We start from the raw sequence: 16,752 nt of genomic DNA on the forward strand, positions 1-16,752 counted from the left end.
CTTTTTTTTTTAAAGGGTGTTAATTTTTTCCTTGAAATGAAAGTGGACCCAACGCCATCACTATACAATACACTACCCAATGAAGAGCTCTAATTCTTTGGTAATGTAGGGTAAAGAGTGACCTGCCATTAGACTTAAAAGCACCAAGTATTTCAAACATAAATTAAAACCAGGATAAAGCAGCGAAATACTTATTTTCATGTTTTAAACCCAAATTTTTTGATATTTACAAAAGCTGTGCTGAAAATTTTGCCACAGGTTACAAGTGTATTTGACTGTTTATAGATGTAACAACTTTAAAAAAGCATGAATCGTTCTTATTCTCTCTTGAAATTCCTAAATGTTGGCTTTTATTTTACTGTTGAAAACAATGCATCGAAGTGAATACTATTTTCTTTAGTAGGAACATCACTTGAATTTAATTGCATGTTGGTAAAAAATGTAATATAAGTACATATAACCCACACTTTTAACATTAGAAAACACGGTTTCGCCAAGCTATGGTACAAATGGAAAGATACATTTATACAGAAAACCTTAAGAAATCTACAGCGTTACAAAAAACAATAATGAAATAGACATTAATCGAGAAAAATCGTATTAATCGAGAAAAATCGAATATTAATTTTTAAAGAAATGGATCACTAGTTTTCAACATACGTGCCGTACTCGAGCACGTAGCAACGGAGGAGAAGGGATTGCCCCCCCCCCGTCCATTTTTGAACCTGAAGATGAAATTTTTGTAAACGCGTATATATATATATAGGAATGAAAATTTTTACGAACTGCCCAATATTTTTCAGACATTGCGAAAATAATTTAGGGAATTTTTTTTTTATATTGACTAAATTTAAAGATATTAAACACCACCCCTACCGAGTGTAATATAGGATTTTGAGAATATCTGAATAATTAAGTTATTTAGTGTTTTAGGAAATACTTATTGTTTGGATCATGGTAAGACCCCCCCCCCCCCCCCCCCGACGCTCTGATTGTGATGCATGCCCGCGTGCCTTGGTACTATGTGGCTGGTCAAAGAGAGGTAACTATTACAAAAATAACTGTTTCTTTATTTTTAAAATACACGTTCTAACCTTGTCATATTGTTACGACTACCGGAGAATTACATGTTGCCGCAGGTGGATAGAACAATTTTAACTGACAGGTATAGAAAATTGTCATTATGTCGTTTAAAAAAAAAAAACATCACATATCTTTGTTATCATTACATTGGATATGGTTGATTTTGTTATTTTGATTAACGAGGCATGATGCATTTTCTACTTTCGATTTAATCTCTCTCTCTCTGAGAAAAATCGTATTCATTAATTTTTTTTTGTTCAGTTGTCAATGTGGAGTTTGCGAGGAATCCGTGTAGTGCAGGTATCGAACAGTCAGGGAGGGGATAGCATTGTAGGAACAATAACTGAGGTATAACCACCTTAACCTTGATAAAATTAACTTTATAATAACTTTTAAAAGGGCGTGTGTATTAAATGTACAAAATTACCCCAAAATTATGAAAAGCAAAAAAAGATACAAGTGTTTGTTTTGCTTTTGTTTCGTTTCCTTAGGTGAATTATAATGAGGAGACAATAACAGTATTTTGGGATGATGGTGGAGAAGCCGTCTACCCATGTACAGAGGGCAACCATTGTCTAAAGATATTAGATAATGCACCCACAGGTAAGTCTGTGCAGTGATGTAGCTTAAATTTCAATGTCGGTACATGTATGTGAGGTAATATCATAGAGCCCTTGGGTCGGAGATAGAAGCCAGTAATTCGATCAAGGGTACAGATCGCGGAGACCGGGGTCCTAGCAGAGGTCCTGGGGACAGAGCCTTTAACAAACGCAATTCTTTGGATTATTCATGGCAAAAATCAGCTGTTTATCGATATTTTCAGAAGGAAAAATCTTCAATTTGACAAGTCTCGCAATAAAAAATATGACCACGAATAAAAATTTTCCCTGTTAAAATGATTATTATTTATAACAAAAATACGTGTACTAATCAAAGATTGTTAGGCGCTCATTTTTCCTTTAATTAAAACATTTCATTGCTAGTTGCGAAAATTAGTTTTATTCAACACTTTTATCTGGTTTGATCTTGATTACTTTTTAGAAATGTAGAAAAAAGTTTTCCGTATAAATCAGGGAATCAGCTTCCATACAACTTATAAAGTATAAAGACTAATGTAGCTCTATTCACGTGCACACCAATATTAAAATGCACATGCAGTAGTCGTAATACATGTGCATTGCATTTCTACCTTCACATCTTGTGAGTGGAGTAGTGTTTCTTTGATTCTTCCCAAAGTCCTATTGACTATGACAATCAAATCATGGCATCGATCTATACATAATGCTTTTAAAATAACTACTTTTATGGCGAAATATTACATAAATGTATTAATTTTTGGAAAAAAATCTTATTATGTCTCCCCTTTCAAAGGGGAGACATATTGTTTTTGTCGACTTTCTTATTCTTCTTCTTCTTATTCTTCTTATTCTTCATATTCTTCATATTCTTCTTATTCTTCTTCATCCAAATTTGTCCAAGCCGTAACTTAAATACCCTTTGACATTGAGACTTCAAACTTGGAACATAGGTAGATGGTATTAAGAAGGAGTGCACGCCCCCAAAATTTTTGACCTTGACCTATTTTTCTTTTTCAAGGTCAAGCGTTTTATAAAAAAATAGAGTTTGGACTATAACACAAGATTCCTTAAACATACAAACTTTTAACTTGTATCATAGATAGATGGTATATAGTCCAGTTCAACCTTACCAAAATTTTTGACCTTGACCTTAAAATTTTATTTCAAGGTCAAATCAGAAAAAACTTCATTGTTCACCTCCTAAATATTCTTTGACAGAAGGACTTCAAACTTTACACAAAGAACAATTATAATACACTGAGGTGTACTATTGATAAACATTTGACCTTGACCTTGTTTTACTCAAGGTCAACTTGAGAAAAAATAATTAAGTTTTGTCTGGGTGGTAACTTAGATACCTTTTGACATTAAGACTTCAAACTTGGAACATAGCTAGATGGTATTGAGAAGAAGTGCACGCCATCAAAATTTTTGACCTTGACCTATTATCTTTTTCAAGGTCAAGAGTTTTTAAAAAATATAGTCTGGACCATAACACAAGACTCCTTAATCATACAATCTTTTAACTTGTATCATACATAGATGGTATATAGTCCAGTTCAACCTTACCAAAATTTTTGACCTTGACCTAAAAATTTCATTTCAAGGTCAAATTAGAAAAAACTTCATTGTTCACCTCCTAAATATTCTTTGACAGAAGGACTTCAAACTTTACACAAAGAACAATTATAATACACTGAGGTGTACTATTGATTATTATTTGACCTTGACCTTGTTTTACTCAAGGTCAACTTGAGAAAAAATAATTAAATTTTGTCTGGGTGGTAACTTAGATACCTTTTGACATTTAGACTTCAAACTTGGAACGTAGGTAGATGGTATTGAGAAGAAGTGCACGCCATCAAAATTTTTGACCTTGACCTATTATCTTCTTCAAGGTCAAGCGTTTTATAAAAAATATAGTCCGGACCATAACACAAGACTCCTTAATCATACAATCTTTTAACTTGTATCATACATAGATGGTATATAGTCCAGTTCAACCTTACCAAAATTTTTGACCTTGACCTAAAAATTTTATTTCAAGGTCAAATTAGAAAAAACTTCATTGTTCACCTCCTAAATATTCTTTGACAGAAGGACTTCAAACTTTACACAAAGAACAGTTATAATACACTGAGGTGTACTATTGATAAACATTTGACCTTGACCTTGTTTTACTCAAGGTCAACTTGAGAAAAAATAATTAAATTTTGTCTGGGTGGTAACTTGGATACCTTTTGACATTAAGGCTTCAAACTTGGAACATAGGTAGATGGTATTGAGAAGGAGCGCACGCCTCCATAATTTTTGACCTTGACCAATCTTGTGTCTCAAGTTAATTCATTTTCCAAACTGTATCATATATGGATGATATCTAACATATAGCTGACTTCATTCTTTTTCACTTATTAAATTTGCCCCATATTACAATCCTTGGGGAGAAGGGGAGACATGTGTTTTTTTGTATAAAAAAACAATACCCACTAGTTATTAATTGGGGAAGTTGGTAAAAAGGTCTAAACAAGCTACACCACAGCTGTTGTCAATTAATATAAAAATAAGATTTGCAATGCTTTTTATTAAAATTTAACATTCCTATCAACACTTCCTTATCCAATATTAATGTAACAGGTGTGAGTCACAGAGGCATAAGCTGCACAGGATGCAAAGAATCAGAGATTGCGGGGATGAGGTGGGTGTGTTTGCAATGCCAGGAAGTAAACATGTGTTCCATCTGCTACATGTCCAGGAAACACAACACAGAACATGAGTTTGGAAGGGTCACTCACCCTGATTCTTCAGTGTAAGTTAATTGTCATCCTCACAATGTTGAAAGTTCGAGTCCATTTAGACGCATGCTTGTGTGCAGGTGGAGTTCGAACATCTGGCATTGCAAGAATAAAGATCGACGCATGGATTTATAGTAAAACGCAACACTGATGTCATTTGAACGCATACAGCATATATGAACAATAACTATTATTAAAATATATTCCCGTACTACAGAATTAAAGTCGGAAAAAGGAAAACTAGCAGCTGCGTAAAATGTAGAGGATTTTTTCCTGGAGCTAAAGTGAAAAGAGGTCCACACTGGACGTGGGGAAACTCTAATGGTAATTTGTTTTCGAGTCTAGAGGGGAGGAGGGAGGGTGCTCCAGACCTCACCAATGTAAAATTAAATCTTTAAAGTTATAGAAAAAGGGCTTTTCAAACAACAGTCCCCCCCCCCCCCCCCCAAAAAAAAATATTTTATTAAAATATTTAAAAAATATTCTTACACACTGGATATAGAAAATCTACCTCGGTTACTCTGTTCAACTTTCAGGAGGGGAGGAGGTTCATGGGGTGGTACGGGACATCTGTGACTGGGGACCTAGAGGATACCGTGGGGCGGTCAGGGTGTGCTGGGAGAACAAGAAGCGCACCGTGGAACAGTACCGAGTAGGGGGCGATGGAGAGGTGGATCTAACAGCAGTTAAGCCTGCAGACGGGCCCACTTACTACCCTGACCATTTACCCTATGTTGGTTTGTGCATTTTGACATTTTTCTTGCATTTTTTTTTTCGTTTTTCAAGATAAGCTTTGTATTTTTCTTTTATTCTTAGGATTTTTACGATGTTGTACTGTTGTTGTGGGGCTCTTTATCACGATTATGTTAAAATCTGAATTGCGTATTAATGATATATTACCCCAAAAAAAATCCTCAAAACTGCACACACTTGCACAATGGGAGAGATATAATCTCAAAAATCGTCTTGTAAATTAATTTTGTGTTATTTATTTTGCACAGATCTTGAGCACGTGGCTCCATGTGAGTACAGGATTGGTGACAAAGTCCAGATAAATCTCAGCACGTCGGAACTGAGAGTCTTACAATTGTCCAGCAGTTGTGGTTGGCAAGATCAGATGGCTTCTGTAAGATTCCATCAAATGAGAAATTCTTTAATAGTAATGTATAAAAACCTTTAAGTAATGTAAAGAGACTGGAACTATTTTTTTTTAATTGTTCTCATGGAAGACCAATGTACTAATTATTGAGCCTCCAGAATCCATTGATGTACAAAATGATTAAATATCATTTAGGTTATCCAAAGATACGTGCATTACAGGTGAATTGATACATGTATATGTTCACGTGTATATGTCGAAAATGTACACATACTATCATCTGTTGTAGTGTATAGACAATATTGGGACCATTACCCACATTTCCTCAGCAAGTCAAAGCAGGGTCCACTACCAGAACGGACAAGTGTTTCACTTTGAGAAAATTGTGCTTACAAAAGTAAGTCAAACGAATCTTAATTTATGCAAATAACTATTAGTATTTTAAATTATTTTTTGAACATGATAATTTCAATGGTCTTGAAAAATAAAGTCTGTATTTGTATTCGATTCAAAACCAATATAGCATGGAACCGAAGCACATTTCATAGCTTTATCTACATAAAAATGAGTTTTGGTGATGAATGTTGAGCCATTATTTGCATAAATTCTAGGAACATTGATTGACAATAGATAGATGAATGTGCTTGTTAATTTATTCGTGTATGTACTGATTCTTCTATGTAACAATATACTAATAATATACGTATCAAGACCATTAAATTAATTTTACTAACCTGGCATTTTAAAATGCCCAGTTTTATATTATTCCAAGTAAAGGAAGCAAAATTTATTTCTAAAGTCAGCAAAACTCAAAATGATAACTTCTTTTTTTAAACAATACACCTAGCTTTTCTCTCCAGGTACATCGATTGGAGGGAGGGGACCTGGTTCGAGTGATGAGGGACAGGTCGATAGCCCTACAGCTTCAACAGGGGCACGGGGGCTGGTTACAGAACCAGGATACAGTCAGTATTATATACTGTATTTATATGGATAATACTATATAGCAGGTGGCTCGTTGGTTTATTTTGGCAGTCAATACCTTATCTGTTGCACGCCAGTTTCACAAAATGGAACTAAACATAGTTTAAAAGTTGATAAACTAATTTAAAGGCTTGTTTTAAGTAAACTTAGTGTACGAACTGTTCACTATAGTCATCTTGTAGAGGAGCAGAGTGAATTATAAACCCTTAGCTAGCGAAGATGACTTTGGTTAACCGATCGTTTATTATACCTGAATATATCTGTAAAATGATATTTAAAGGTTGTGAAGTTCAACTGCATGTAAAAAAAAGGATACCAATAACAATAGTTTATTTAAACAATAAAATGCTTTCTTTGATGATTCATGCAGGATATAAAGGTGGCCACACTGCAGAAAAAAATACATAACCTGCGTTAGTGGGTTATTTAAATTTTTGCTGCAATGATCGCTACCTTCATAACTCGCATGAATCAACAAAGAAAGCATTTTATTATTTATATTTACATCTTATTTTAACTAATCAGTAAATTGATTATAAAAAAAGTAAGTAAAATTCCCTAAATTACTGTTTATGTACAACAGTGTGTTATCTAAAAGAAACAGCCAAATCGTCTCCTGTGAGACTTTGAGTCTGACATCGTCATGATTTTTTCGTGCAGTCCGGGATTTTTCTTAGGTCACGTTAGATTTTGACCAATCGATAAAAGGGGCGTGTTGATTTTAGTCTTGTCAGTTTCCTGTCAGTTTCAGCCGCTGTAGATTTCGACCAATCGATAAACGGGGCGTACTGATTTCAGTCTGGCTGTTTCTATAGAACTATGAATAAATTTTAACCGTAAGAAATAGAGGGAGTCATACTCAGTAGATGTAAATTAATAAATGCTAATTCACATCTGTAAACCATAATTTACGATAGTTTGCAATAGTTTTATAATATTCATAAAAAAACCTATGTTTTACATTCTTTAACAATAGTTTTCAGTCGTTAACTATAGATAACTTACAGTCATTTATATTTATAAGCTATATATAGCAAACATGAACAATAGTTAACAATAAAAAACTATTGTTTTGAGATAACCTATGAATTACATTTGTAAATTTTAATTTACTTTCGTTAACTATAACATACAGTTATTAGATAGATTGTAAATCTGAAAATCAGTTATTTGCATGTTTAAATTTGAAATCTCGCAGAACGTATCTATAATTTACGCACAAATTATTGTTAACTATAGTTTTGATCATATGTACATGTAGAACCGCGGAATTTACTGGAACATGTATGTGATTATGGCGTATATAAATTGTACACTTCAATTTACATTTGATTTGTGTAAACCACAGTTTACAAATCTTTAAACCATACCGTATTCATCAGATAAATTATGTTTTACAATTTTAAATATTTGTTATTTATGCTTAGTTTGCATTTAGAAAACATTGATTCACGCGTTAATTATTATTAATAGTTATCGATACACAACATAGACATTCGCTATTATAACTATAGCAATGGTCCGTAAACTGTAGTTTAGATTCGACTATCGTGGTGTAATTTTTTTAATAAACTGTAATTAACAAACGTGAACAATAGTTAACAATTGTAAACTATAGTTTTGAGAGATAAATTACAGGTGTGCAAAATAGTTAACCATCGTCAATTATAGTTGCCAAAAATTAGTGTTTACATGCAGTCGATAAGCCTAGTTTACATGCCATTTTATCAATAAACTGTAAATAACAAACGTGAACTATAGTTAAAACTTGTAAATTAAAAGTAGGAAAGATAAACTACTGATGTGAAATATTTACGAAGGTTGTAAACTATATATTGTCAATGATCAGTATACATAGTTTACAGCCCAATGCATTAGTTATCAACTGCTAAATTATGTTTTTCTCACCATCGAGAATTTCGCGAACCATACTTATTGCAAAAAATGATGTCGCTAAAATTAAGCTAATGTTTATCATTAATATTGTTAAAAAAATAAGATGTGTTTGCTTTGAACTTTTAAAATTACCGTCGCATTGCAAAAGACAAGTATTGACAAGCACTATCTTCATCTACATGTACTTACAGAAAAAAACGTTAATATTTAGCGAACACGCTTATTATAAATTGACGCTTATTGTGAGGTGATTTTCAATTCCCCCTGGGTCTTAAACATTCTGCGAAGCAAACGGATATAACGATTTACGTTTAAAGCGAAGCCAAATCACCCTTCCCTGGCACTCGATCGTTATAAGCGTGTTTTACTGTACTTTTAAAAACTTTAATTACCATGCACATGAACCACATTGAAACAATAAAACAATGACTGTAGAATAAAACTAGATTTGTTTTCCAACTTGGAGCTTTTTTCACCGGCAGACATTGGGTCAGCTGGGTAGGGTTGTACACATTGATGACGATGGAGACGTTTCCGTTAAGTTTGGAGACAGTCAGTATCTGTTCAGTCCTGTCTGCCTTGATGTGGTGGATCCCAATTCTCTCTCAGCCATGGCAAGAGTACCATCCATCCCAAACAACCTACACTCCCTCAGACGTAAGAGAAAGATAAAATAATAAATTATATTTGTATGTAAAGATCGTTTGTTGTTTTCAAAATAAATAATATACCAGATATAATTACTGTAACATTCTCTAAGAATTATCTCTTAGAAAGAGCTCTCTTTTTGTATATTCGAATACCTGTATTTGGCAACTAGCATGTCAAACTCCCAAGAAGTTGGAATGAAACTTCTTCAAAATTTCTTTTAAAATAATTGATACATTATTCATCAACTTCATGTACATTGGTGTTTGAATTTAAATGGTTATTTTTGTTTCACCTTCTTTATTCCCGAAGTCTTTATCCTGTATGTAACATTTACAGTATTTGATCTAACACAACCCAAACAAGCAGAGTTTCTTCCTCCGATAACCTCTATTGTGAAGGCAGCCTCCAAAGGAAACCTAGAGATAGTCAAAGAAATACTGAGCAACAACAAAGATAAGGTTTGTTAACTTATGAAGTAGTTTTCACTGGATCATTGAAGAAAAAGTACATTTTTTTTTAAATTAGGGAATAGATACGATTTCAGAAATTCAGAGTAACTACAAAGTTTAATACTTGTATATATACATTTCCTGGATCTGTCTTCGTTAAGTCATGAAAGATTAAATAAGGTAATATCTAGTTTCAAAAAAAAAAAAAGAAAAAAGAAATTATGATTTTTTTTTTTGCTTTTGCATTCTGACTCAAAGAAAAATCAGCTCCTTCGACCTGCATGTAGATTATTATACCCTATTTTTGTGTAGGTTGACGAGGTAGAGAACGAGGTCTCCTGTTTACAAGTGGCCAGTCACAGAGGTCATGAGAAGATGGTCAAACTGCTCTTGGAGAGAGGGGGTAATATAAACATAGCAGACAAGGATGGCAACACACCCCTTCATTTTGCGGTGCAAGGGTGTGTTAAATACTTTTTTTAACATTACTTTGAAGAAGTGCCCTTTTTGTTGTTCTGGCCAGTATATCATTTTGATACCTTTTTTACAGAAAGAAGACTGCCGTAATCAAACTTCTACTGGAACATAATGCAAACGTCTCGTTACTAAATAGCTCTGGTCAGACAGCAATACATCTGGCTATAGCAAAGGAACAAAAAGAAAGTATAAAGGCACTTGTCCTAGCCTCATGTGATGTGCATGTAAAGGTCAGAGTTGTGTCAGGTCAAGCTCAAATTAATTTATTGTAGAATTGGGCACATTTACCCTAGCAATCAATTTCATGATGTCGTACAAAATATTTTAGTGTTGAGTATATTTGTAGTAATAGATTGGACTTCATTATAGAACAGTAATGGAGTAGAGGGTATTTATTTTTAGGACGGCAATGGAGATACTGCAGTTCATGCTGCAATAAGCACACGACAGGAGGCTCTCCTCCATGCAGTACTCAGAACTCACAGAGTTAATTTCCAGACGGAGAATACAGCAGGATATGACATGCTGCAGTGGGCAGTCTATAAAAACTTAAAGAGGTAATTTACGTGTGTATCGATGACGTTAGCGGATATTAATTTGTTATTTATTTTTTGGATTTCTGGCTTTTCTAAAATTGTTTTACTTACTATAGAAACCTTTCCAGCTAATTATGTAATACAATCAATTTTTTTAAGTGTTTAACCAAAATCTGATCGCTTTATTTGCTTGTTTTCATGCTTGAACTCAAGTGAATAAAGAAAACAGTTACAATATAAGAAAAAGAGATGTTCATGTATGAATTAAATGAAAAATTTGATAATCCTGTGTTATTAAAGTGCTGTTGAAGTTATTTTGACGAGATGTAGCCACTGCTTACCGGAGCTGGTCAGTCGGCAAATCGCCATCAATGGATACTCCGCCCTCCACCTCGCAGCTTACAATAACTACAGGGAATGTGCCCACCTTCTCATTACAAAGGTAAATAAGGCTCATTGTTCTCTTCTCATGATATGTGATTTTTAATAGATATGTATTAAATAGATATATTTAAATTCTTAAAACTTGTTTTGACTTTGTACGAATAAATCGTTTGAGAGCGTTAAATTACTGATTCCTGAAGATTTGTACAGTGTATAAGCAATTCTCATTGTTAAAATACTGTTTTCAGGGGGAAATGAAATTGGATTTAGTTGATGATCAGTTACAAACACCTCTTCATATTTCTGCAAAAGAAGGGCACCTGCCGATGGTAGAGCTTCTGTTAGAATTTGGTTAGTAGCATTAGTACATTGGCTGTTGCCCAGAGTACGCACAGAAAATTTCGCAGTCATCAACCTTTACATTTAACTGTATTTTCATATGCATTTGGATTGGTCAATGCAATGCAATATGGCATATTGCTTTTCCATTTAGACTTCTAGGTGTATGGATAAAATGAAAAGGTCAAACTTTATGGATCAATACTTAAGTTTGTATATCAAAATAACATTAAGAAATTGTTTAAATTCACCAAGATACCTCCCAAATTTTTCGCAGGCAAATTGCAAAATATTTGGCTAATACATGTCATTGCATTGGTGTTCACATCTACCATACTACTATCGATTCAAACTAGTTACAATGTTTCGAATTTATTCGGGAAGGAGAACTTGGAAACAAAATGTCTCTCCAGTATTATGGATGTTCTGATTAGTAATTGCTACAAGCCAACTTTAATATGCAATTAAACTATCAAGTCAATTAACTCGTGTCTTTATTAAAGACCTGACAGTCAATGCGCAAGACAAAGATGGGAATAGTCCTCTACACCTTGTGCAGATGAAGCACTCTCAATTGCAGAAAAGGGTAATTTTCATTGTAAAGTTCTATTCATAAACCTCCAACTTCAATATTTTCAGTTCAAAACAAATTTTTACTCAATACATATGAATACGTTTTATAGAAACCTAATTCTGAGAAAACACACTGCTATGTGCAAATAGCCTGCTTATTGGTGGAAAACGGTGCTGAACTTAACCTAGAAAACCAGCAAGGAAAGACTCCCTTTGATTTCACCTGCCAACAGTCGCGCTTGTATTTGGAAAGGTGAAGATGAACCACTTGCACCATTTTCCATAATTACATTTCCTTTAAGGAATCGGGTGTTTTTTATTTCACAAACAAGTCCCATAAATTCAAAATAATGTACATTTGTCTTTGTTTTAGAATTTCAAAGGCGGCGAAAGAAAAACGGGCGGCTAACTCTGGAGGAGGCTTGTTTCTTCCTTTGCACTGGTCTGAAATGGGAAGCAAGGGCTACGAACTTGTCTGCTTGAACCGCGACAGCTTGGAGGAGAAGGCAGAGTTTACCAGTGTATCCGCTATGATAGTTAATGGACTCCCTAATGCAGAAGTGACGGAGATCATCCGAGTTCAGAATGAGTATCTATGGCAGCTGTATTCCGTGTATGTTATTTTAAATAACTAAAAAATAGCAACATTGACTGGATAAACTGAAAATACACTCTTGTACTAATTTCTTAAGGATATTACCAATGAAACGTGATATTTTAGAAAATTCTTCCAAAGAATATATGTCAGTGTGTGTGATTTCAATCCTTAAATTACAGGACAAAGGCAAAGTTTACAAAGAAGTACGGAAGAGGAAATGAAAACGAGGTCAAGCTTCTCCATGGAACCAAATCAGACAATATATTCAAAATATGTCAAGAAAATTTCGATTTTAAAGTTGCGGGTGAAAATCTCAGTCCAATGTATGGCAAAGGAGTATACTTTGCTGCCGAATCCTCTCTCTCCGATCACTACTGCTCAGAAAAAGAAAGGGATGGACTAAAATACATGTTAATGGCTCGTGTTCTGGCGGGTAAAATGGGCTGTGGATCTCCAGAGCTACGGAGACCTCCGGATGACTGCGACTGCGCAGTGGATTCTCCGTCTAAGCCTCGGATTTTCTGTGTTTTTGACTATAATCAACTTTATCCAGAGTATGTTATAAAATATAAAATTAAACAACCTAAATGAAATTTATATGGAAGTAAAAACCAGCAAAACTCAGCCACATTCCCTTTAAAACTTGTTTTCTGGCAAACTACTTCCATATTGCAAATATCTTGAGAATGAAGCATCAGGATTTTTAATAGGAGACAAGAAACAGAATTAGAGGTGTTCCTGGATTCTCAACAAAATGGGCGCGCGGACCATGGCTACGCTGAGGCATCAATACTAGTCACACACGGAATTAAAACATGACAAGAAGTTATGACTCAGCTATAGCTTAATTCATTTTATATCTCAATTAAAGTTCACAATGATCTGTTTATTTGTGCTCTACTATATGATTTAATTAAGAATTAAAAAAAAAGTATCGCAATGATGTCACAAAATATATACCTATCATTATGATCAATACTTTGATTAACATGGAAGAATTTAACAGAATATCTGTTTGGGGAATTTCCAACCTCTGTGTTGTGTTTAGGAAATGGCTTTAAAATGAGACACATATAATGACGGCGTATTTCACCATTTTTTTTTTACAATTCTAAATAGAGTTATTTGACTTTGAAACTGACAAAGGTTTTGTACATGGAGATGTAAAATACCAAACAGAACCCTCACTGTCTACCTATTCTCGAGTAGGTGTATACAGTAATTATAAATTGACGCTTATTGTGAAGTGATTTTAAATTCCCAATGGGTCTTAAACATGCTGCAAAGCTAACGGATATAACGAGTAACGTTTTAGCGAAGCCAAATCGCCCGTCCCTAGTACTTCGTTATTAGCGTTTTTCACTGTAACAATAATATTTGTCACCCCCGCTGTGAACATAGATCAGACAGTGTATAAAACATATTAATGGTGTTTGTTTACAAGCTAGTAATCGTTTTTATTAACCTTTTTATATGGTCATACAGGTAGCCATTGTGCAGTCTTAAACTCCATCAAATGAAATTCTTGCTCTGTGAATAAAAACAATAGGTACGGTCTTTAAATACTGTTTTGTATATTTATTTCACATTTATCATTTGGCATATAAGATCAATATCAAAACACCACAAAATCTACAAGAAAATAAAAGTATTTTTAAAAATTTAAGTAGATTTTCAAATAAATCGATGGCTTCATCTGGTAGGTGTGCAGACTTCTGGTCCGTAGCCTTGTGGGTACTGTATGACGACATATGACGGACATTTGGGAACCTGGCAACAGCAGCCTGGTTCAGGTTCAGCCAGTGAACAAATCGACTTAGGAATGTTCCAATGGTTCACGCACCTACAACACAACAGGTTCAATTAAATAAGGCAGCTTCAAAATAATATTCCAGAGGCAATTCTTTTTAAAATATACTTTGTACAGAATTGGTATGATGAAAAAAAAAATGGTTCAATCGGAAAAGTTATTCAAATTTGTGTGATAAAACTTTTGCATTTAAAACAAAATAGAACTCTAAACAAGAAAATGATCGCGGTAACAATGCCCGAGGATGATACACAATGTTAATGAATCTCATTTCCACAAACTTATCTTGTTGCCTCGTAAAGATTGATGTTCATAGTGTGCTGTTTAGCCTTCATAGGCGTCGGAACCGGGTGTTCTCAGTTCCCCTACTTTTTTGCAAAGGAAGATATAACCATAGCCATCCTCCCCTTTTTTTAAGCTTGTCAAGATTTCTTATGAGTCTAGCGCCCCCCCCCCCCCCCCCCCCCCGGCCACCCCCCATCCCTTTCAGTTTGCTTCCGACGCCAATGGCCTCATTACTTTTTTACGTTTCATTCTGATGTACAGCTTTCTGTCCTCTAATCCAAGGAACTAAGGTCTGTATTAACGCTTATTTTAATGGAATCTCGTTAGACAATAGATAATTTTAAAGTTGGAAATAAAAAAAAAAAGAAATCACATTCTACTCACCGACAACAGGATGTGATGGAGATATAATTTGAAATGTTTTCTTTTAGAAATCTGACTTGTGATTATCAGAAAATTTCTCGTTGAGAATATTGAGCCATAAGCCATGGGTTAGAAATGCCAATATATAAAAGTTTTTATAACATTTCGAAAATCCAAACTTATTACCCATTCGGCATTTCTTCGCGCAAAACAAAGTTCATCCAGCAAGCAAGTCAATACTGTGACAAGATGCTTAAGTGGTAGTTTTGGCTATACTTCTTAGAATTTCCTCGCGGCATGTAAATGTACTTCCAAATAAATGTACATGTGTATAATATATTCATAATCTACAGAGCTTAGTGATATTCCGTACGTGGTTTTAAAAAGTTGCAATGACAAGAAAAAGGATGACATAGGACAAAAATTTAAGTTTAAAAGGGGTATTTCTCCGATATTTAATCAAAATTCTTGCGAAAATAAAATATACGCAGTATTTTCTACAATGTTTCTCGAAATTCTGTTGTTTAAGAGGAGCGGCACTGACAGACGTTTCGGTGGTATATTAAATAAATGGGCATTTCAAACGTACACGTATGCATCTTGTGATACTAGTTTGTGTAGAAAAGACTTCAACCAAACTAACTAAACACTGCACTGTTTAGATTTCTCATGTACAAATTCATTTAAATCTCCCCCTTTAGAAATTCAATGGGTTTTTTTTTCTCATTATTCTACAATATTCTATCGTATCATTCCAAAGTATATGATTGGTCGATTGCTGTCGCGTGATTATGCTATAAATTCTGTTATTATAATATTGTATTTTCCAAAGTGTATAATTGGTTGATCATACACCCTTTAATCACAATTGGTTGATTGCTGTCACGTGACGATGCTTAAACTTACTATACTAATAAAACAATTATAGCTTTTTGATATTTATGTATTAACCCCATCAAATTGCTATAATTGAATAATATACTTCAATATTATGATTAAAAATTAATTTCCCAGGGAGAAGGTAAATAAGATGAAAAGGGTTTATTGTATTAATATCAAAATTGATGTGTAGTTGTAGAGAATCCACCTATATGGCATTTTGCTGACCATATGAAGTCCTACTGCTTTGTTTCAAGAAGAAGCATAGTACAACAGAATCAATTCATATGAAGCATACATGTAGCCCTATGAAGCAGTCAAGTCTGTCAAATGAAGCAAGATTATAATATTTAAGTTCCGCAAGCATGTCTGTTGAGCACAAGCTTTTGATACCATGCCTAATATTTTTTTTGTTTACTTCAAGCAACGATATTTGAGTACTACAAAATCACGTTAATTCGTGTATTATCCTTTCAAACTTGTTAAATTTGCATCCAAGTGCCCGAAATGAATACATGCTATGAAAGAAATCCGACTGGATTTACTCAGTCACATAACAGAAGCCTCACTTGACTGATTAATGTGTATTTGTAAGATAAAGATAGTTGACTCTTCAAATGAAAATGAAAGACTAGAATACAAAGAAATAGTATGGTATTGTTCAATTCATCAAACAATACATTAATAATAACAAAGATAACAATTAAGTTTCGGGGCCATATCCTGGAGGATATTGAATGACAACATAGGATGGACAGTCTGGCGTCTTGCAGCATTTTCCTGGGGCAGGATCACGGAGAGTACAAATATTGGGCAAGTTCCAGGTCACACACCTAAAAGCAAAGCAGCATTCATTTCAAAAGCAAAAGCAAGCAGATTCATTATGTAAATCTTTGGCAAAGCTTGTATACAACAATGCTAAAAGTATTTGCATGGAATAAATAAGAAGCTCAAAGCTATAAATATGCATCAAAAG

At 34.1% G+C, this 16,752-nt stretch overlaps 2 protein-coding genes across 4 annotated transcripts in view; one reads left to right on the plus strand and one right to left on the minus strand.

Annotated features, from left to right (window-relative positions):
• Positions 1-1,017: 1,017 nt before the first annotated feature.
• On the plus strand, positions 1,018-13,322 carry LOC128190786 (E3 ubiquitin-protein ligase MIB2-like). Its single transcript, XM_052862980.1, has 20 exons — positions 1,018-1,165; positions 1,345-1,431; positions 1,575-1,686; positions 4,296-4,467; positions 4,671-4,777; positions 4,990-5,190; positions 5,455-5,579; positions 5,842-5,949; positions 6,413-6,517; positions 8,915-9,089; positions 9,420-9,541; positions 9,845-9,993; positions 10,083-10,239; positions 10,412-10,566; positions 10,846-10,987; positions 11,178-11,280; positions 11,772-11,854; positions 11,952-12,094; positions 12,215-12,454; positions 12,619-13,322. Exons 2-20 carry the CDS (start codon positions 1,351-1,353, stop codon positions 13,028-13,030), a joined length of 2,892 nt encoding a protein of 963 aa, XP_052718940.1. The 5' UTR covers positions 1,018-1,165; positions 1,345-1,350; the 3' UTR covers positions 13,031-13,322.
• A 680-nt stretch (positions 13,323-14,002) lies between these two features.
• The window catches only part of LOC128190785 (uncharacterized), a 57,140-nt gene continuing 54,390 nt past the window's right edge, over positions 14,003-16,752 (minus strand). For 2 of the 3 annotated variants that reach the window (XM_052862979.1, XM_052862977.1), the window contains one exon: positions 14,003-14,282. In XM_052862979.1, the coding sequence (XP_052718939.1) occupies positions 14,132-14,282 (151 nt within the window). In that variant the 3' untranslated portion in view covers positions 14,003-14,131. Of the gene's footprint in view, positions 14,283-16,421; positions 16,610-16,752 lie in introns of those variants that run through there. The other variant, XM_052862978.1, reaches the window with a different exon arrangement.

The sequence above is a fragment of the Crassostrea angulata genome, chromosome 6 (genome assembly GCF_025612915.1).
Source record: "Crassostrea angulata isolate pt1a10 chromosome 6, ASM2561291v2, whole genome shotgun sequence".
Classification (NCBI taxonomy): domain Eukaryota; kingdom Metazoa; phylum Mollusca; class Bivalvia; order Ostreida; family Ostreidae; genus Magallana; species Magallana angulata.